This window comes from Gymnodraco acuticeps, unplaced genomic scaffold, assembly GCF_902827175.1.
Source record: "Gymnodraco acuticeps unplaced genomic scaffold, fGymAcu1.1, whole genome shotgun sequence".
Lineage (NCBI taxonomy): Eukaryota > Metazoa > Chordata > Actinopteri > Perciformes > Bathydraconidae > Gymnodraco > Gymnodraco acuticeps.
In genome coordinates this window covers 2,972,373-2,990,375 of record NW_022991154.1, presented here as the reverse complement: position 1 = coordinate 2,990,375, position 18,003 = coordinate 2,972,373, and the positions used below count along the sequence as shown (strand labels likewise).

The 18,003-nt window shown below is 41.3% G+C and overlaps 1 protein-coding gene across 1 annotated transcript in view; it reads right to left on the bottom strand.

Moving 5' to 3' along the window:
* rgs8 (regulator of G protein signaling 8) overlaps positions 1 to 18,003 on the bottom strand; it is a 33,942-nt gene continuing 15,939 nt past the window's right edge. Inside the window, exons 2-5 of the mRNA XM_034237305.1 lie at positions 17,846 to 17,956; positions 11,881 to 11,942; positions 1,951 to 2,117; positions 1 to 1,788 (exon numbers count right to left, since the gene is read on the bottom strand). Of these exons, the coding sequence (XP_034093196.1) occupies positions 1,594 to 1,788; positions 1,951 to 2,117; positions 11,881 to 11,942; positions 17,846 to 17,946 (525 nt within the window). The 5' untranslated portion in view covers positions 17,947 to 17,956 and the 3' untranslated portion in view covers positions 1 to 1,593. The remainder of the gene's footprint in view (positions 1,789 to 1,950; positions 2,118 to 11,880; positions 11,943 to 17,845; positions 17,957 to 18,003) is intronic.

Here is an 18,003-nt window from a genome sequence, read left to right as displayed (position 1 = left end):
GAATAAAACGAATGTCGGCCATGTTTTTTTTTCTGCAGGGAGAAATGTGAAGATCACGTGACATAGACGCCAGCCATTGGAAATGAATGATGAAAAAAAACGTAGGGATCTTACCATTTCAGAGGCGTTTTTGTAGAAATACTACGTCATTTTCATAACATACTGTACTTATCAAAGAATATCTAAATAGTATTTCTCAGTATTGCATCATGCTAAGAATTTAGGATTTTGCACAACACGTGTTTCACTTAGAACATATTTTCCGTGGTCGGGCTGTTGCTTTCAGTTCAATACTAGCAGGAGACAAATGTTAATTATTCAATTCAATAATTCTGGGTGCTAATTATGGTGTATATTTTTGCTGATTAGTTATTTGTTAGTTAATTAGCTCCTTTTTTATTAAGTTACAATACCAAAAAAAAACATTGGTCAAATAGTTAGTACAACATGGATGATAGTCAATTTGCATCTCCTCTATTGCATGCATTGAAAGCAAAAGCTAACCCAATACTTTATTGGACTCCACATTACATTTCACAGAAAACACCTGCAAGAGTTTACCATACACAGGATTATGTAACTATATCAATATCTAAATGCAATCTAGTTTGGCACAGTTTCAGATATTAAGTGTTCATTGCCTGTTGTAAACACACAAACTACCACTACAGGTCAAGTCCTGCATACAACGGTGTCTATTTCACAAAGAACTGAAGGTAAGTGGAGGTAGAGCTGGGCGAAAAACAATGTGAGGGTATTCATCTAAACTTTCTGTTGTGTTAACGATGGAATTAAATCATCTCTTGGTCAACTGTGTTGATTGGGTACATTAGGTGGATGGTACCCAATCAATTCAAACAATTGTATCAAGCAATGGAGCTAGCAAATTGTACTGTTATAATAAGTATAGTATCAAATAAAATGTTATTCATTTAGTGCAATATCAAAAAATACAAATTTGCTTCAAGAAACTGTCACCTAAACAATAAGTGTTATATACGTTTTTATAAGTCAGACCAAAATTAAGAACTACCTACAAGGTAAAAATCAAAGGTTGTCTGACAATCTTTGATCAGATTTTTGGTTCATCAAATTAAGTGGTTATACAGTTTTACAGTTAACTGATACTGTGTTTTATTCTCGAGCTCGTAAATTGTTTGAGCTTTACACCATATTTTACAGTTTTCATTCTTAAGCAAGTCATTTAGTAGCTTTAACTCAAAATACATATTTTACAAGATCAATAATTGGTTAGGACGTTTCAGTCGTTGTTTGCTCTCTCTTTAGTAGTCATAATTAGTTTCATTGTAAATGCCAATTGGACAAGTATACATTTTAATGATATGGTATTTATAACATATCGCCCAGCGCTAAATAGAGGTAAACAGTTAACCAATCATGATCAAATCCCCTCTGTGCAGTGCAGCCCACCAAGACACATCTTTACTAGAGGGATTGCATGCAAGGGAAAACTCAAGCATGTCACCACCATCCTTGCAGATTCACAGTATTCAGAGATGACGTCAAAGGGTTTACAATTGATATACAGTGTTGGTCCAATTTTATGTCGTCTGTGGTCTTCATCATATTTGGTCAAACAGATCTTCGCTGGCCTTGTGCGTGCGCCCGGTTCACTATATCCTGGTACATCTTGGACCTGAGGAACCTTGGGTATGAGTCTTTTTCCATGAGACTGTAGACTTTGGATTGGACTTCATTGAGGCTAGTTGGGGATGGAACCTTAAGAGTCTGCTTGGTCTTTTCCCTGGTGCGGTAGTCAATGTTTATCTACAGGGATAGAGAAAGCATCATGTATCTTATTATAGCAGGATATCACAATCATATATCACAATTTCTACAATTTATAATGATTATTATTGGGAAAAAGGTCCTTTCCCAAGCATCTTTCAATAAAGGAAGGAACACATAAGCTCAGTCACAGTCACACACCTCTCTGGGTGCCTGGTTGTCAATGAACTCATGGAGGATCTTGTTTGCTTTGGACACAAGCTTGGTTGAGCTTTTGAGTTTCTTGTACTCCTCGCAGGCCATCCAAAACTCGATATTCTCGTCACTGAACTCTGACTTGAGAAATGTCCGGAAGGCAGCCAGGCCATCTGGAAAAACAAATGAATCAGATGATGACGGGAGGAGGTAAAGACAACAAAAACATGATTAATACTGCTGCGTAACACCTATTTCAGTAAAGCAGGATGCTAGATGTTTTTTTTATTTTTAACATACAGTAGTGTAGCTTTATTATGTGATAATAACCTTCATTCTATGTTGATGTTTTTCTAGTGCGTACACACTCTTGTTCCCAGGAGCGGGAAACAGCTTTCATGATTGGAACACAAACAAATGAGAGCAAAATACTCCCACAGAGATCTTTTTTGTGCTGTCAAGATAAGTGATCAGTTAATGTGCTCCCCATTGATGATAACAAGGGCATGTTTTTCTATGTGCCTGTGTCATGTTGACATGTCATTTCCATCCATCTCATCTGCTGCTTACTTAATAAAGCTGTACAGAGAGGAGATGGTCCAATTGCATATTCCATTCAATTACTGAAATTAGAAGGACTAACACACATTATCATGCATATAAACAAAACAACATGAAGGGTTAAATGGGCACAGGGTTACACAAACATACACACACTTTAGGCTGCCTTTAGAAAACCACCCCAACAAACATGTTAAAACTAAAGGAAAGCATACGTCAGGCAACGGACACAAGCTTTTAGTGTCCAATCTTATGTGCTTGAGCTTTTTTTAAAAAGCGTTTAAAGGATTCCCACCTTAGTAAAACACTGTGTGAAAAGATCCCAGCAAGCACAGACCTCCACAAATATTGATTGGCCTCAAAATTGCAATATGTTTTGATGATCTAACTTTTGGAGCCAATCTAGTCAACACACAAATAAGAAAATGGGCAGCTCAGCCTTTTTAAAACAATACTACGCAAAATCCCTATACAAGGGTATTATTGAAGCGGTGATTGTTAAACCGCAGTTGTACCAATTTTATCAGAGTTGCTTAATTGCTTGTTTTTTTCATGGAATAGTTGCAAATGATGACTCAATCAATGTTAAAAGAAGTGGGGACACACTTTTAAAAACATTAACCAATAGCATCATTATTTTAAACTACATCAAACCCAAAAGGAAAACAACACAAAACATGGTAAGTATTAAGGTAGCTTTTATGTGGAAAAGAAAAGGGTTCAAGGTATGGTTGCTTGTAAAGTGGTTCACACTTTAGACTGAGGTTATGGTAAAGGTTATGATTTGTTTGGAAGTGTTGGCTGAGAGAGAGAAACCGATGACAGCTAACAAGAGACTTGCACACGGAAATATGGTGCAAGAGAAGTATGGCATGATGGCCCTGAAGTGCAAATCAAAACAGCATTTCAGGAAACACCACAGCATTTCAGAAAACACCACAGCATTTCTGAAAACGCCACAGCATTTCAGGAAACACCACAACATTTCACAAATCACTACAACATTTCACAAAACACTACAGCATTTTAGAATGGGGCTCACTAGTGAAGACTGATTAAGGCAAAAATCTGGAGCAGTTCACAATAATGTTAACACAAATTTAAGCAAGTAATCTACCTTAGAAAATCTAAGTCAGTGCAGCAAGGGAACTAAATGAACTGTAAGGACCCAGTTGGGAGTATTACCCACAATGCACAGCAGCTGGGACTGAGTCAATCACTGGAGACTCATGCCCTGGCCACACGAGGACGAAAACGGCTAAACGCATAGGATTAACGCAAACGCAATCGCAAAAAAGCTTCCGTCCACACGCAATAGTCATCCGGATAGTGTCTGTCCACACGAGACAGCTCCGTTTAGCTCCAACCGCTGGAGAAGCTGCAGTACATATGCCGAGCCTGTACGTGGCGCTGTAACTTCCTCCACAAAAGCAGCGAAGAAGCATGGTTGTCATGGTTGCCCTTCTGTTTATTCTCCGCGGTGGGGGCCGAGGGAACCGGGCAGAGTTTTTCGCCAGTCAACGTGTATTAAAGATTAAATCTTCCGGACAAAATGATAAAAGTGCCGGTCAAAGGTCTTCTTTGTTATTTATTGAGCTTTAAAACAAATGAATAACGACTCTATATAATATAATAATAAAATACACGGAGCCTCTCTTTTTCCTCCCTCTCTTTGGACAGCGCCAGTGTCTGTCTCATGCAGCAGCTGATCCAGTAATGAGTGACCCGGCCGAAAGTAAAAATAAACATATTTATAACTAGTGTAGGTAGTTTGAGAGGTGTCTCCGTCCTGTCAGATTAGACTTCACTCGCGTTTATGTCCATATCGAGAGAAAGATAAATAATCTGAATTCAGTGTGCAGTTTACTTTGAAGCGGGGGTGAGCAGCAGAGGTGGGGAGAGGCGGGGCTATTGCCTCATCATTATCAGAAAATGATCGTATAGGGCGTACACACGGAGACGTTGGACCCCCCAGAGCGTTGCGTATGCCGTTCTATCCACCTTGGGAACCGTTATCGTTTCCGCAGTCGTTTAGTGCCGTATTTGGTCGTCCTCGTGTGGCCGAACGGTCTATATGACACTAAACAGTAACGCAAACGACCGTTTTCGTCCTCGTGTGGCCGGGGCTTCAGATGTAATCACACTGGGACCCACCATGTTTTTATTTAAAACCTACATTGTTGCATAGCTTAAATCACTCCGGCTATGCAGCATTTTTTAAATGCTTAGATTTTTCTTATTTTTCACTCTGCATAACAGGCTTGGCTACAGTACACACTGCATCTCTATGACATAAGCTTAAAAAGCAAAGCCCTCACAGAGTGTTCTTGTTCTCACTAGACACATTACAGCTGACAGCGTGTACAAGTCTGGCCACCAGCAAACACATAATCAGCTTTACACACTGAAGAATGACACTAGACTGCAGTCTGGTCTAGTTGTAACACACAAACCATCCTTATACATTTAATAAGAACCTAGCTTAATGCAATATCCAAGCAAGGGAACATTCAGTACTGTGTTAATCTTTGCTCTACCATTCCTTCTAATGTAGGTTGGTGCATGTACTGTACATGTTTTAGTCAGCTGAAAAATGCTTGGTCAATTGAAACAGGAAGTGAATCACAGTGTCTTCGCCTGGGGAGGGCTGTGTTCTTGGCTTGGTTACAAACAACATTTATTTTCGTAGGTGACGTAAAGGATCCATTAGTTATGTTATGTCACAACCTCAATCTGAACAAAATGAATAATGTTAATGCGAGTGCACACAGTTCTTCTCAGTGTCTATCTCTAATCCCTTACACGGTGTTACATATAATCACTATTATCACTTCGATGAGAGGCAATAGTGGTGCATCAATGTTTTGCATGCTCAAGCCAAAGCATTATAACCAGGGCTGCACATAACTGGTGCGCAGGTGCGCATGCGCACCTGCGCCAAAAAAGAGCACCGGGTCATTTGAAACAAAGCGCATTTGCGTACCAACATTGAGAGAGGGAGAGAGAGAAGGGAAAAGAGAAAATAGAGGAGAGATGAGAGAGAGAGAAGAGAGAGAGAGAGAAAGATATTTGCGAGTTGCATACATGTATGAACCATGATATGAACTCAGGGTCGGCCCGTAGCGCTGGCTAGATGTTCGCCTAGGGCGCCAGATCTGTGGAGGCGCTGCGCTGGCAGTTATGGGAGGGAAAAAAACATTTTGACCGTTGGGGCTCATCCTAATTTTCGGCCTTGATGTAACAATATTCATAATTAAGTAAATGTAACACCCTTTTTACCCCGGTTACACGTTTCATTTGCCCTGTACGATGGGCGCTGTAAGTGATGAAAATGGGGGATGTTGGCTTATCTGGCGCCCGCAGCTCACAGCCAAAATGCGAGTGAGCGAGGGAGGGTGGTACCAGCGCTGTTGTTATTAGAATCTGGTGCCGTGCTAGCTGCTCTAACGGATATAAGAAGAAGATGTTTCTACAATAATGTGGAGGGAGAGTCCTCTCCAGTCAGACTGAGAGGCTGATACTACAGCTCAGTGAGGTAAAGGACTCTGAGTGTTTAGATAGTTCACTTTAGTCTAAGTTCAAACGGTTTGGTCGCAATTTATGTAAACACATATTTCCAAGGCACTCCTTTATAATTATTGGGATAAACAGGTTTTAAATCATTCCAATGTATACTATAGGACAGTAACCAAAAATATCCTTTAAAACTGGAGAGATAAAAAAAAATGCATAAATAAATGTTAAGGTAAAATAAGATATGAATGAACAACACAAATACAATAAGTTACATTAATTTGTTATTGGCTATGGTAGGTTATTGGTTATGTTCACATACTTATTTGATTACATCCACTTGTCTAAGATGACAACAGAGACTTTCGACCCAAAACCAGCTGTTGATTTGTGGATGCAAGCAGCTAATCAGACTCAACCAGAGAGAAAGTAGTAGGCCTACATCATCAGCTATGTCTGACAGAGAGGAAGACAGTGAGGAGAACAGTCAGGAGGGTAGTGATGACAGCTTGTAGGATTACTGGTCGTGCTAATGTTGTCTTGTGTTCACCACTGCATGTGTGTTCTGTGTTCACCTCTGCACGTGTGTTCTGTGCCGTGTGTCTGGCAAATAAAGACAAGACCCCCTCAAAAGTTACGGTTTATTTCATTTTAAGGATGAGCACCAAGCAACATCTCCAGGTGCTCCTTTGAGAACCAGGGCAAAAAAGTTATGTGCACCCCTGATTATAACTTAACTCTGGTGGCGGAAAAAACTAGTATGTTTGGCATCAGAAAAACAAAGACATTGTGCAGGAAATACGCATAGTTGTTGTTTTGTCAGTTAAAAGTGAATACAGTTGGGATGCAAATATCCCATTATTTCATGTGACATCAATCACTATAGGAATTTGCATTAAAAGGCAAAGAAAAAATGTGGATGGAGACAACTACACTGGGAAGCAAGGACTTCACAGTTGCATCTTCCAACCTGGTCTCACCAGAATGCGTGACTCCACCACGACTCCTTAACACCGCATTGCGTGGTGGAGTCACGCACTCTGCTACATTTATGTGTCGGCACCACGCAAAAAACACCAATGTAAAGTGAATGAGGCTCCTTTGTCGTGGTGCACACACGCATTTCTACAACATCCCGCAGTGAGCTTTTATTCTATAAAACGTTTTTATAATCTACTTTATAACTTCTGGTAACTCACGGGAGGCTTCTTTTATTTTATTTGTATTCATAATAATTTTCATTCATTGCATAACTACACCGTAGTTGTGTATATGATAGCCTATGTCAATAAACCTTAGAAAATCTTGAAAGGGATGTGCAAAATATCAATTATATACAGTCTTTAATGAACGATTAGAGAATAACGAGTAATGAATATGCTTTATACGGATCTGCAGATAAATATTTAGTCTTCTCAAGCACCAACTATCAAATATCTCTCCTGATTGTTGGCACTTGACAATCACCTTCACTGAATTTGACTCAGGTGTAACTAAAGTCTGATTTAAGGGTTGTTATTATTTCACATCATTAATCCAAATCTGTAAAGTAACTAAAATAAATGTCGTGGAGTAAAAATACCAGGTTAACCTTAAAGAAAGCCCTCAGGATTATAAAAGACCCCCATCACCCCAGCCACAAACTGTTCTGTCGGCTGCCGTCTGGCAGGCGGTACCGCAGCATCCGGACTAAAACCACCAGACTCAGGGACAGTTTCATCCCACAGGCCATAAGACTATTAAACACCTGAACTTAGAAACAACATCCATAACATTCATCTGGCTGCTACTTAGAAATTATTTATCTAATATATCATGTCACTTGTATATAGACTTTTATTGCACTATTTCACTATTTTTCTGTGTATCTGTTTTATTGTGTTGCACTGTTGGAGGAGCCAATGACGTTCGATTCCTGTTTTGAATAGTGTGCCCGCTGTCGATGGGTTTCATTCCATTTCAAAGTGCTTTTTGACGCTTTGCACAGCCACTCCAACATCCAATCACAGAGCTTGAGGACTGATCACGGGGTTTGTCAAGCTAAGCACATGGTGTAGTCCCACACAATAGCTGAGGATTCTGGGTAGTGTAGTGTCTTCTGCCATCCAAAAACTCAGAACAAATATTTGTTTCTCCGAATCGAAGGGGAAAAATACAAAAGCATTGTACACAATTTAAACCAATCAATGTTGTGTAATTAACAAGGATAATTTGGTGTTTTTGAGTTGATGAGTAGTGCAGATATCACTGTAAAATCATTCGACAGTAAGGAGAATACTTACTTCCGGGTGTAAAATCCTCCATTATCCAATGGGAATGGACGCTCGTAATACAATAAAGGACATGATCAAATAGGAATATAATTATCTTTTAAATAACGTTAACTAAAGGAAACAATCTATTTGACACAGCTGAAGCTCTGGCCTTTCTTAAAAACTAACTAATTTAATAAAAATCACAGTTGTATTACACACAATGCACTGTTTTTTGAGAACAAAAATTCGAAACTAATGTAATTTTTACATTCTGACGAAAAATAAAAATGATTATGAATATTAATAAAATAAAAGAAGCCTCCCATGAGTTACTAAAAGCTAGTAGATTTAAAAAAACGTTTTATAGAATAAAAGCTCACTGCGGGACGTTGTGTGCACCACGACAAAGGAGCCTCATTCACTTTACATTGGGATTTTTTGTGTGGTGCCGACACGTAAATGTAGCAGAGTGCGTGACTCCACCACGCAATGCAAAATAGAGTGAAGGGACGAGACAATCCTTGGTTTTCTGCTGAATTATCTATACTCCTACATGAGAGAAACAAAGCCTGGGCAAAGGCTAGGAATTCAGGCTCAGAGGTAGAATGGCTGCGTTTTAGGCAGCTAAGAAATAGATTCACTTCACGTGTCAAAAGTGCTAAATCTAAGTATTATCTGTCAGTTACCACAAAGAACCTGAACAACCCTAGAAAATTCTGGAAAGCCATAAAATCGATATCCACCGGTGATATCCGTAATGAGCTACCTCCGTGCCTTACCACAGTATCTGGCACTATATCGGATAGGGCCACCATACTAAATTGTTTTAATGAGCATTTTGTGTCCTGTGGCTCTCAGTTTCATTCTGTTTCTAATTCTGCTTCTGTGAACACCACAGTCGGTGACTCAGAACAATGTGGTCTGGAAAAAACCCTTTCAGTTTTACTCCTTTTACTGTTGATGTTGTTCGTGAAGTCTTAACCAAGCTAGATCCTAAAAAGCCGGCTGGTCCGGACAACGTAGAACCTTTCTTTTTAAAGATAGCTGCAGATTTTATTGCTCCACCTCTTACTACTCTTTTTAACCTCTCTCTCAGCACGAACAAAATCCCAAAAGTATGGAAGTCAGCTTATGTCCTGCCACTACTAAAAGGAGGGGAGGCCACCTTATTAAACAATTATAGACCCATCTCTAAATTGTCAGTTCTGGCCAAGGTTCTTGAACGCCTAGTGAGTGAACAGGTAAAGGTGTTTTTATGTAACAATGACATCCTGTCTAAACATCAGTCAGGCTTCAGAAAGCAACACAGCACCATCACTGCCACAATGAGTGGTAAATGATATTACGAGTATTTTAGATAATAAGCAGAGTTGTGCAGCTCTATTTGTTGACCTATCCAAAGCTTTTGATACTGTCGATCATCGCATTTTGAAGTAAAGGCTGGTCAGTATAGGCATGTCCAGCCATGCAGTGGGGTGGTTTGTGAACTACCTCTCTGAAAGGTCCCAAGGTGTTCAGTTTGATGGGCTGTCTTCTGAGTGGTTAAACATCACTAATGGTGTACCACAAGGTTCAGTTTTAGGTCCGCTATTATTCTCTATCTATATTAATAGTTTAGGTGAAAATGTCGAAGGAGCAACCTTACATTTTTATGCGGACGATACCGTTATTTACTGTGCAGGTCCCTCGATTAACGAGGCTGTTGTTAAATTACAGGCTGTTTTTAACATTATTCAGGCTCAACTCTCTGAGCTTAAGCTTCTTTTAAATGTGGATAAAACCAAGGTAATGCACTTTTCGAAAGCTAAAAATACACCAGAGACTACTTTGGATATTGTAACTACGCAAGGAATACAACTTGAAGTGGTTACCTGTTACAAATACTTGGGTATCTGGCTTGATGACTGTCTCACTTTTAAACTTCATGTCAATAACCTGCTTAACAAGCTGAGGGTTAGGCTAGGTTTCTTTTACAGAAATAAGTCCTGTTTCTCGCTTGAGGCCAGGAAAAGGCTAGTCACTGTGACCTTTTTACCTGTGCTGGATTATGGTGATTTGTTATATATGAATGCCCCTGCCAATGACCTGAGCAAGTTAGATGCTGCGTATCACAGTGCACTGAGATTTTTGACAAATTGTAAAGCACTTACGCATCACTGTACCCTGTATACCAAGGCGGTTATGCCATCACTTACTGTACGGAGGCTCAGTCACTGGTACTTTTTCATTTACAAAGCCATGTTGGATAAACTACCATCTTATATCTGCTCCCTGATCTCTCTGCGAATTGAAAGTACTTATTGCCTGAGATCGCATGCTGTGGTTTTATTAAATGTGCCAAGTGCTAGGACTGTCTTAGGGAAGAAAGCTTTTAGATGTGCAGCTCCACTAACATGGAACAGTCTGCAAAAAGAATGGAAAATTACCAAGCTAGTACCACTACATGTTTTTAAAGCTCGGTTGGATGCTACAAAATCAGATGCTGTTGGTACCTGTACATGTGGTTAAATATGTAAATTGTAATCCCTGTACATTTTGCTGTATGATGTCCTTTTGTTGTTCTGTTGTTTATGTTTTGATGTCTTCTTGTGGAACCTACTGCTGCAGGTCTCCCTTGAAAAAGAGATCATTGATCTCAATGGGATTTTACCTGGATAAATAAAGGTTTTGAATTGAATTGAATGCGGTGTTAAGGAGTCGTGGTGGAGTCACGCATTCTGGTGAGACCAGGTTGCTTCTGCATCTGTGGCTAATACATGAACAATCTCAACTGGAAGAGTAGACAAAAGGAAATCCCAACTTGATGAGCAGAAAAATTACAAATATTTTTGATCAAACAACCCAAAGAAAATGGATTTTGATAAAGGATTTATCGTTAAAGGCCATTCGTCAAGCAAACACAACAAACATCTTCTGGTTCCAGCTCCTGTAATGTGAATATTTGCTGCTTCTCTCTGTTTAATATGAATGTAAATAAAACATATTTAGGTTTCAGTCTTACGATTGGGCTCTGGGACATCCTACAAGGCATTTAAAAAAAAAAATTCTTACAGTTTGCATTGCTGCCTACAGTAGTTTGTTTTCAAAAGAAGCTTGTCACTATCCCTAGGGGGCATTGTAATTATGCCAACACCCAAAAGATCAATACTTGTTATGTTTCTTTTAGTAAGTAGTCAGTACTTAGTTTCCCAGTACACCTATCTGTGAAATAGTGTATCTGTATTCTTATATGTAGTGTGTCTTACCTCTGAAGGAATGATTTTCTTCTACTTACACTTTTGGGGTTTAGTAAAACACAAGCATATTTATAGAAAAAAGTAGATTTCATTTGTTTGTGCATATGGATGTGTGTGAGTGAGTCTGTGCCAGTGTGTATTTGGTCCATTGAAAAAGTAAAAGACAAGGGTGTGTGTTTCATTACTCGGTAGGGGTCCTCACTGCACAATGAGACCCTGAAATAAAATGGGCTTGGCAAGGGAAAATTGAGTGAAATATTTGAAACTATTAAAGAAACAGCAGAGGGTAATGTTACTGCTACATTTAGGTGGTTACAATTTTCTTATTATGTGACTTGGGCAGTGGTGAAAAATAGAACAAGTCTACTTACATTTGTGTGAGAGGAGATGATCAAACGATTCTGACCATCGAACAACCTCATCCGTTGAAACTCTGGTGGAAGGAAAGACAAAGGGAACTGCCTGAGAAAGATGCCGACCACCCACTGGTTTTTAATGCATTTTTAACACATGATGGTACTGTATGTATTATTAAAAGGCAGCCAAGTTTGATGTATGATTAATTTCCTGCTCACAGCAGTTCTTCCGCTCAAGACAGTCAAGTAATTGTAAAATGTGGTTCCATTTGAAGAATGATGGTGGATGTAGAGGAGATGTTAACGCTATTTTATGAAATGTTAATATGATAGGAAAAAAGCTTCTCTAGAAGATTAAACACAAAAAAATTATTTTACCCCATACATATTAGTAGATGGAGACATGAGGCTATTTCTGAAACTAAATTTTAAGCTAAATACCAACATACATACGGTTTATGGTGTGGTTTTATGTTTAAGCATCCCGGGTTGACTTTGGATATTAACGGCAAAGAAATTAAAGGAAACACATTTTTTAAACAGCATGTAGTTTAAAGTTATTATCCATTTGTAAATGTTGAAATATTTGCCAAAGAGGTATTTCTTACTCATGTCTGACCTAATATGGTGCTTAATTTATCATATTGGTCATAGCACGGCAACTTAAGCCTAAAGCAATTTAATCACACGGAGATAAGTAATTTTCTTTTACCTTTTGATTTTGATGCCATTTTAACAGTCAAGTCTGAAATTAAAACAATTGCTGATTTTGAATAAAGATAACGTAAAAAATACAATAGGCAGTGGCGAGCCTTCACTGAGGGCCTAAGATATTCTAAAAAATATTATTTGAAAACATTAAAAAATATATTTATTTTTTTAAAATATTTTTGTAGTTATATTTTTCATTAGTTTTACCAAAAATAACTTGATTTAATTGTATTTAAACAACATTTCCAAAGAAATAAATCCTTCGAATCTGCCGGTTCAGTTTATGTTGGAATGTGAAGGGTTAAATGAAAGAAGCTCCTTTTAGCCCTCTGCGAGTTACTGTGAAGACAGGAGCTGATTGGTGGTCCTGCTGTAAATGCACAGAGGGCCATCCACAGTAACCCAACGAGAGAGTAATGTCAAATGACAGTAAAATGGACCAATCATATCTTCCCTCTAAATGGGTGGGCTTTATTTTCGCGGACTTTATGAAAAGTTCCGCCCGCTGTGAAGTTCATGCATGTGTGTTTATAGAGTGGCGAACTCACGCCACTCTATACTACTTCCGGTCCATGGGACCTTATTTCGGAAAAATAATGTATTGAAGTCAATGGAGAGAGAAAACGTATATTTCGATCCCGTTTGAATTGTGCCATGAATTACACATATGATGTTTTTCAATCTTAAAAAAATATTTCCATGTAAAAAAAGTCACAGTTTGTCATAAAACTGTTGAAATATAAGACTATGAAAAATACGCAACTAGAAAGACTACAAATCCCAGAGTCGCGTAAGTGATGTAACAATTGTTTTCCTCCACTAAGAGATAGCTAAAATCAGCGCCATATAGATATAATCTATCTATAGATGGCTGGCTGGCTAAGATAAGATAACTTTAACAAGATGCCTGTGTGCTTAGTACCAGGTTGTTATCATACCAGCAATGGGTCTTGCTCGTTATTTCGCTTCCCGTCTGATGAAAGGACCAGGAGTGACTGGATCAAGTTAGCATTACAGCCTTGTCATTTTTATTAGTCTTAATATGAAGTAACATTAAGTAACCCAAAATGTTAAACAGTAAAAGTAGTAGTCATATTTCGTGAACCCTTTGAAGAGTACTGTCACCAGTGTGATCATTCTATAATACACAATTTAAGCCCGGCGGAGAAATGCTAACTCTAGCATCGCCGATCGCCGATCTTTTCTACTTCACGCTATCTCCACAAATGGTTGACATTAAACATTAAAAAGACCAGGCAGTTCAGAGAGAATCAAAGGAAGGCAGGCAGGCAGCTTTGCATGACATTCTTCTGGACGTGTTTCATTGTGGTGATAGTGAGGGTCAGGGGCGGCGGGTGCTGTAGGCTAGGGAAGGCTAAGCCTTCCCAAATATTTGTGTCACTGCATCCTGGTAAAATACAAATATAATGTATAATGTCTGTGTCTTTGCCACCTGTGCCCTGTACTACGAAGCCAGTTCAACATACCCTGGATATGTTTGAGTAACAAACTAACTAACAACAACAAACAAACGAGATCTCGCTAAGCGGTCCTACGACGCTGGTTATCAACTCCGTAAATCAAGCCAGGGTTTCTCTCTCCAGCTGAGAGCGCGTTCACGTGAAAGGGGCGGGGTTAGCTACATTTGACCAATCACAAACAGGGACAAGTGTACTGACAGCGCAGCGTCATACTTCATTAATGAAAAGTAAACTAATATTAGACAAATATGAGCTTTAAACATCCATGACTTAAACATATAATCCAGGATACAAGCCACAGAGTTGCACCTGCAAGGTGAATATAGAACAACTGGTTAAAAAATAACTAGGCCTACCGAGTGTTTGAAAGCGTAGGCTATAGTTTTATGATATCACTGCCCGTCTAAGACACGAGATCTGACTTTAATTACATTTGACTCGAGTGTTTCGTCAACATAATGTGTTGCTTAAAATAATACTTCTGCATACAGTCTGTGACACTGTAAGTGTTGCACGGCCAGATACGGCTGGAGAAGCTGACTCATATAAGGAAATATATGATATATTATTGATGATGTTGTGGTGACCACCTATTTAACCACTGGGACATAATTCAAACTTGGAACTACAGTTGCGGTTATTGTTCCCACACGGACATGTTATGGGTTACCTATAAATAGTGTGTACCCTCTTGGCTCTCTCTTGTCGACCCGGGCTGCGACCCGACAACATGTCCTTTGCAGCTTGTGAATAAATCACTATTCTTGCACCTTCCTTGCACCGCCTCTGACTCCATATCTCTCGGCACTACACTGGTGACCCTGATACGTCTTGAGAAGTTTCCGGGACGGAGCCGAACACGGCAAAAGGAACTCGAGTTCCTTTCTCGAAATGCCGGGGTTTGATTGGAGACGTCCGTGGCTGCCACCGGCACGCGGACTGAGGCTCGGTGCGCGCTCCGCAGAAGGCTGGAGACGTTGCTCGCCGTTCCCGCATCGGCTTTCTATCAAACGGGGGGACGATGCACGACCTGCTGGGTCGACCAGCAACCCCATTGCTACCTCATGGGTTTGTTCTTCGGGGCGTGCGGCTGCACGTCCCGGCTGCTAACCACGTGGGGCTAACGACGGCTGGCAGCTACCCATGGCTGGCAGCTAGCGGCTAACCACGTGGGGCTAACGACGGCTAGTGCTAACGGCTATCAGCCCTTTTGAGTTTTTTTTTCTTTCTGGTACCGGAGAGGAGGTTCGACCAGCCGGTTGACCTCATGTGGACACTCTCACCTTTTTCACCACCTCCACGGCGGTTCCAGACGCCACTCACGTTTTCATCGACGCCTGGGTGGTGCACTCCTGGACCTCGCCTCGACGGTTTTGGACGTCGCCCATGCTGCCATCGGCCCGTGGGTGGCGCGCTCCGGAGCCTGTCTGGCCTCTCCTGCCTTCCGGGGATATCCAGACGCCACTCACGTTCATCGGCGCCTGGGTGGCGCACTCCTGGACCCCTCTCGCCTCGACAGTTCCGGACGTCGCCCATGCTCCATCGGCCCATGGGTGGCGCGCTCCGGGACCCTGTCTGGCCTCTCCTGCTTCCCGGGGATGCCTCAGCGCCTGCTGAGGACTTCATGCCCGCCGCTGCGGCACGTCTGCCTGCGGCCGGGTTGCTCTCCTGCTTCCCGGGGATACCTCGACATCTGCTGAGGACTTCATGTCCGCCGCCGCGGCACGTCTGCCTGCGACGGGTTGCTCTCCTGCTTCCCGGGGATGCCTCGACGCCTGCCGAGGACTTCGTGCCCGCCGCCGTTGCACATCTGCCTGCGGCCGGGTTGCGCTCCTTCCTCCCGGGGGGACTGCTCCTCTCTTCCGGGGATACCTCGACGCCTGCCGAGGACTTCGTGCCCGCCGCCGTTGTGCGTCTGCCTGCGGCCGGGTTGCGCTCTTTCCTGCTGGGTTCTCCGCGACACCTACTGCGGCCCCCTTACGACGGCCCGCCCCCGGTGTGGGTGCCCTCGCCCTCATTAGGGCCCCTGCCCTCTCCTGCGGCCCCCTTTCGTGGCCCGTTCCATGGCCCGGTCCTCACCTGCGGCCCCACCCTCCTCGGCCCTTGTGGTGCTTCCTCCACGGACGTAGGGATATATATTTTTTTGCCATGTTTGAATTCTGGGGGGGCTTGTGTGGTGACCACCTATTTAACCACTGGGACATAATTCAAACTTGGAACTACAGTTGCGGTTATTGTTCCCACACGGACATGTTATGGGTTACCTATAAATAGTGTGTACCCTCTTGGCTCTCTCTTGTCGACCCGGGCTGCGACCCGACAACATGTCCTTTGCAGCTTGTGAATACATCACTATTCTTGCACCTTCCTTGCACCGCCTCTGACTCCATATCTCTCGGCACTACAATGTAATGATAAGTGCGACACGTCGGCGTCTTCTCTGCATACAGTTTAAACTGTATTTCCTTTATCCTGTAATATGACTTGAGAGATTTAAACTCCGCACACTGAGTTGATCTCTTTTCTATAGACGCTGGAGGCGGGCAGCGTCAGGTAAAAAAAGTTATTTAGCCTTCCCAAACCTGAGCCTCACGCGCCGCTTATGCTGAGGGTAGTCAATCGTTTTGTTGACAAGACAGTAGTGACGGCCATCTTGGTGAAGTGTGTTGTTCTGCGAGACCAGAGATGTAGTTCATTGAGTGTTGCACACAAACAAATGTGTTACTTCACAGTTTTATGACACTTTTTTTTTTTTACTTGCAACATTTTCTTTTAAATTGACAAACATCATATGTATAATTCTTGGCACAATTCAAACGGGATCGAAAGATAATGTTTCTCTCTCCATTGACTTCAATACATAATTTTTTCGAAATAAGGTCCCATGGAGGTCCACCGGAAGAGGAGGCACTTTGCCACTCTATAGAGTGGTGCAGTGACACATCCTAAAACCCGGAAGTAAGCTGGCATGGGTTCCCTCGACAGAAAGCAGTGGGATTTCTCCATAGGATTTTGGAAAATAGCTCGAAATAAGGTCTGTGGAAAACGAACCTGTTAGATAAATGCACGTTTTGTTCAGCCAGATAATATCCACATGTCTACCCTACTTTTATAATTTTCGAATCATAAATCTAATCGATAGATTTATGATCGATATATTTATGATTAGCATAAATTCGTTCATGATGGCTCATGTCCGTGATAGTGATGACATCGTTGCGAAATTATTAACCGAGTCATTTTCAAGATTAAGTTGCAATGATAAATTGGAGTGGCAAAGGATCAGCTGCCTGCCATCAAGTACTTCATCCAAAAGGACAGGAGGATGGACTTTGTGTTTAAGGGATTTGATCATCAAATGTAGGCCTAAGTAATTTTTGATGTGGGCCACCGTGCCAACTTAATTCATTTTTAATTATTTTGGCTGTGGGTGCCCTGTCATGATAGGTGTCTATATAAATGGCGTTGTTTTGTGTGGTAGAGGGTCGCTGTCATTGATGCGTTTTGCACCCCGGCCGTTGTTTTGATATTACGCTGAAGTATACGCTGTGACGTAATAACTTTTCTTTTTCTTTTCGAGGGAAGGGGGTGGTCAGAGGGCCTAGGTATAAAAGTTACGGCTCGCCACTGACAATAGGAATGCTCAAATTTGAATTAGGACTTAAGAAGAAGGCAAAAAAAAAAGTTTCATAACCAATGAAACTATGAAAGCCAAGTCTGGTGTCTACAAAGTGTTTCCAACACAACAGAAACTTGAGTTTTCATTTGAACATTTTTGGCAGACTCACTTCAGGCACCTGGCGGTAGTCTCGTTGGCAGGAGGGAGGAACTCGGAGAAATCACTGTAGGAGTCAGACTTGTGTGACAGGCAGCCTAGTCTAGTCTTCATGGTGCTGATCCTAAAAGAGAAAACACACAATTATTTGCAAGTGTTCTACTTAATAAG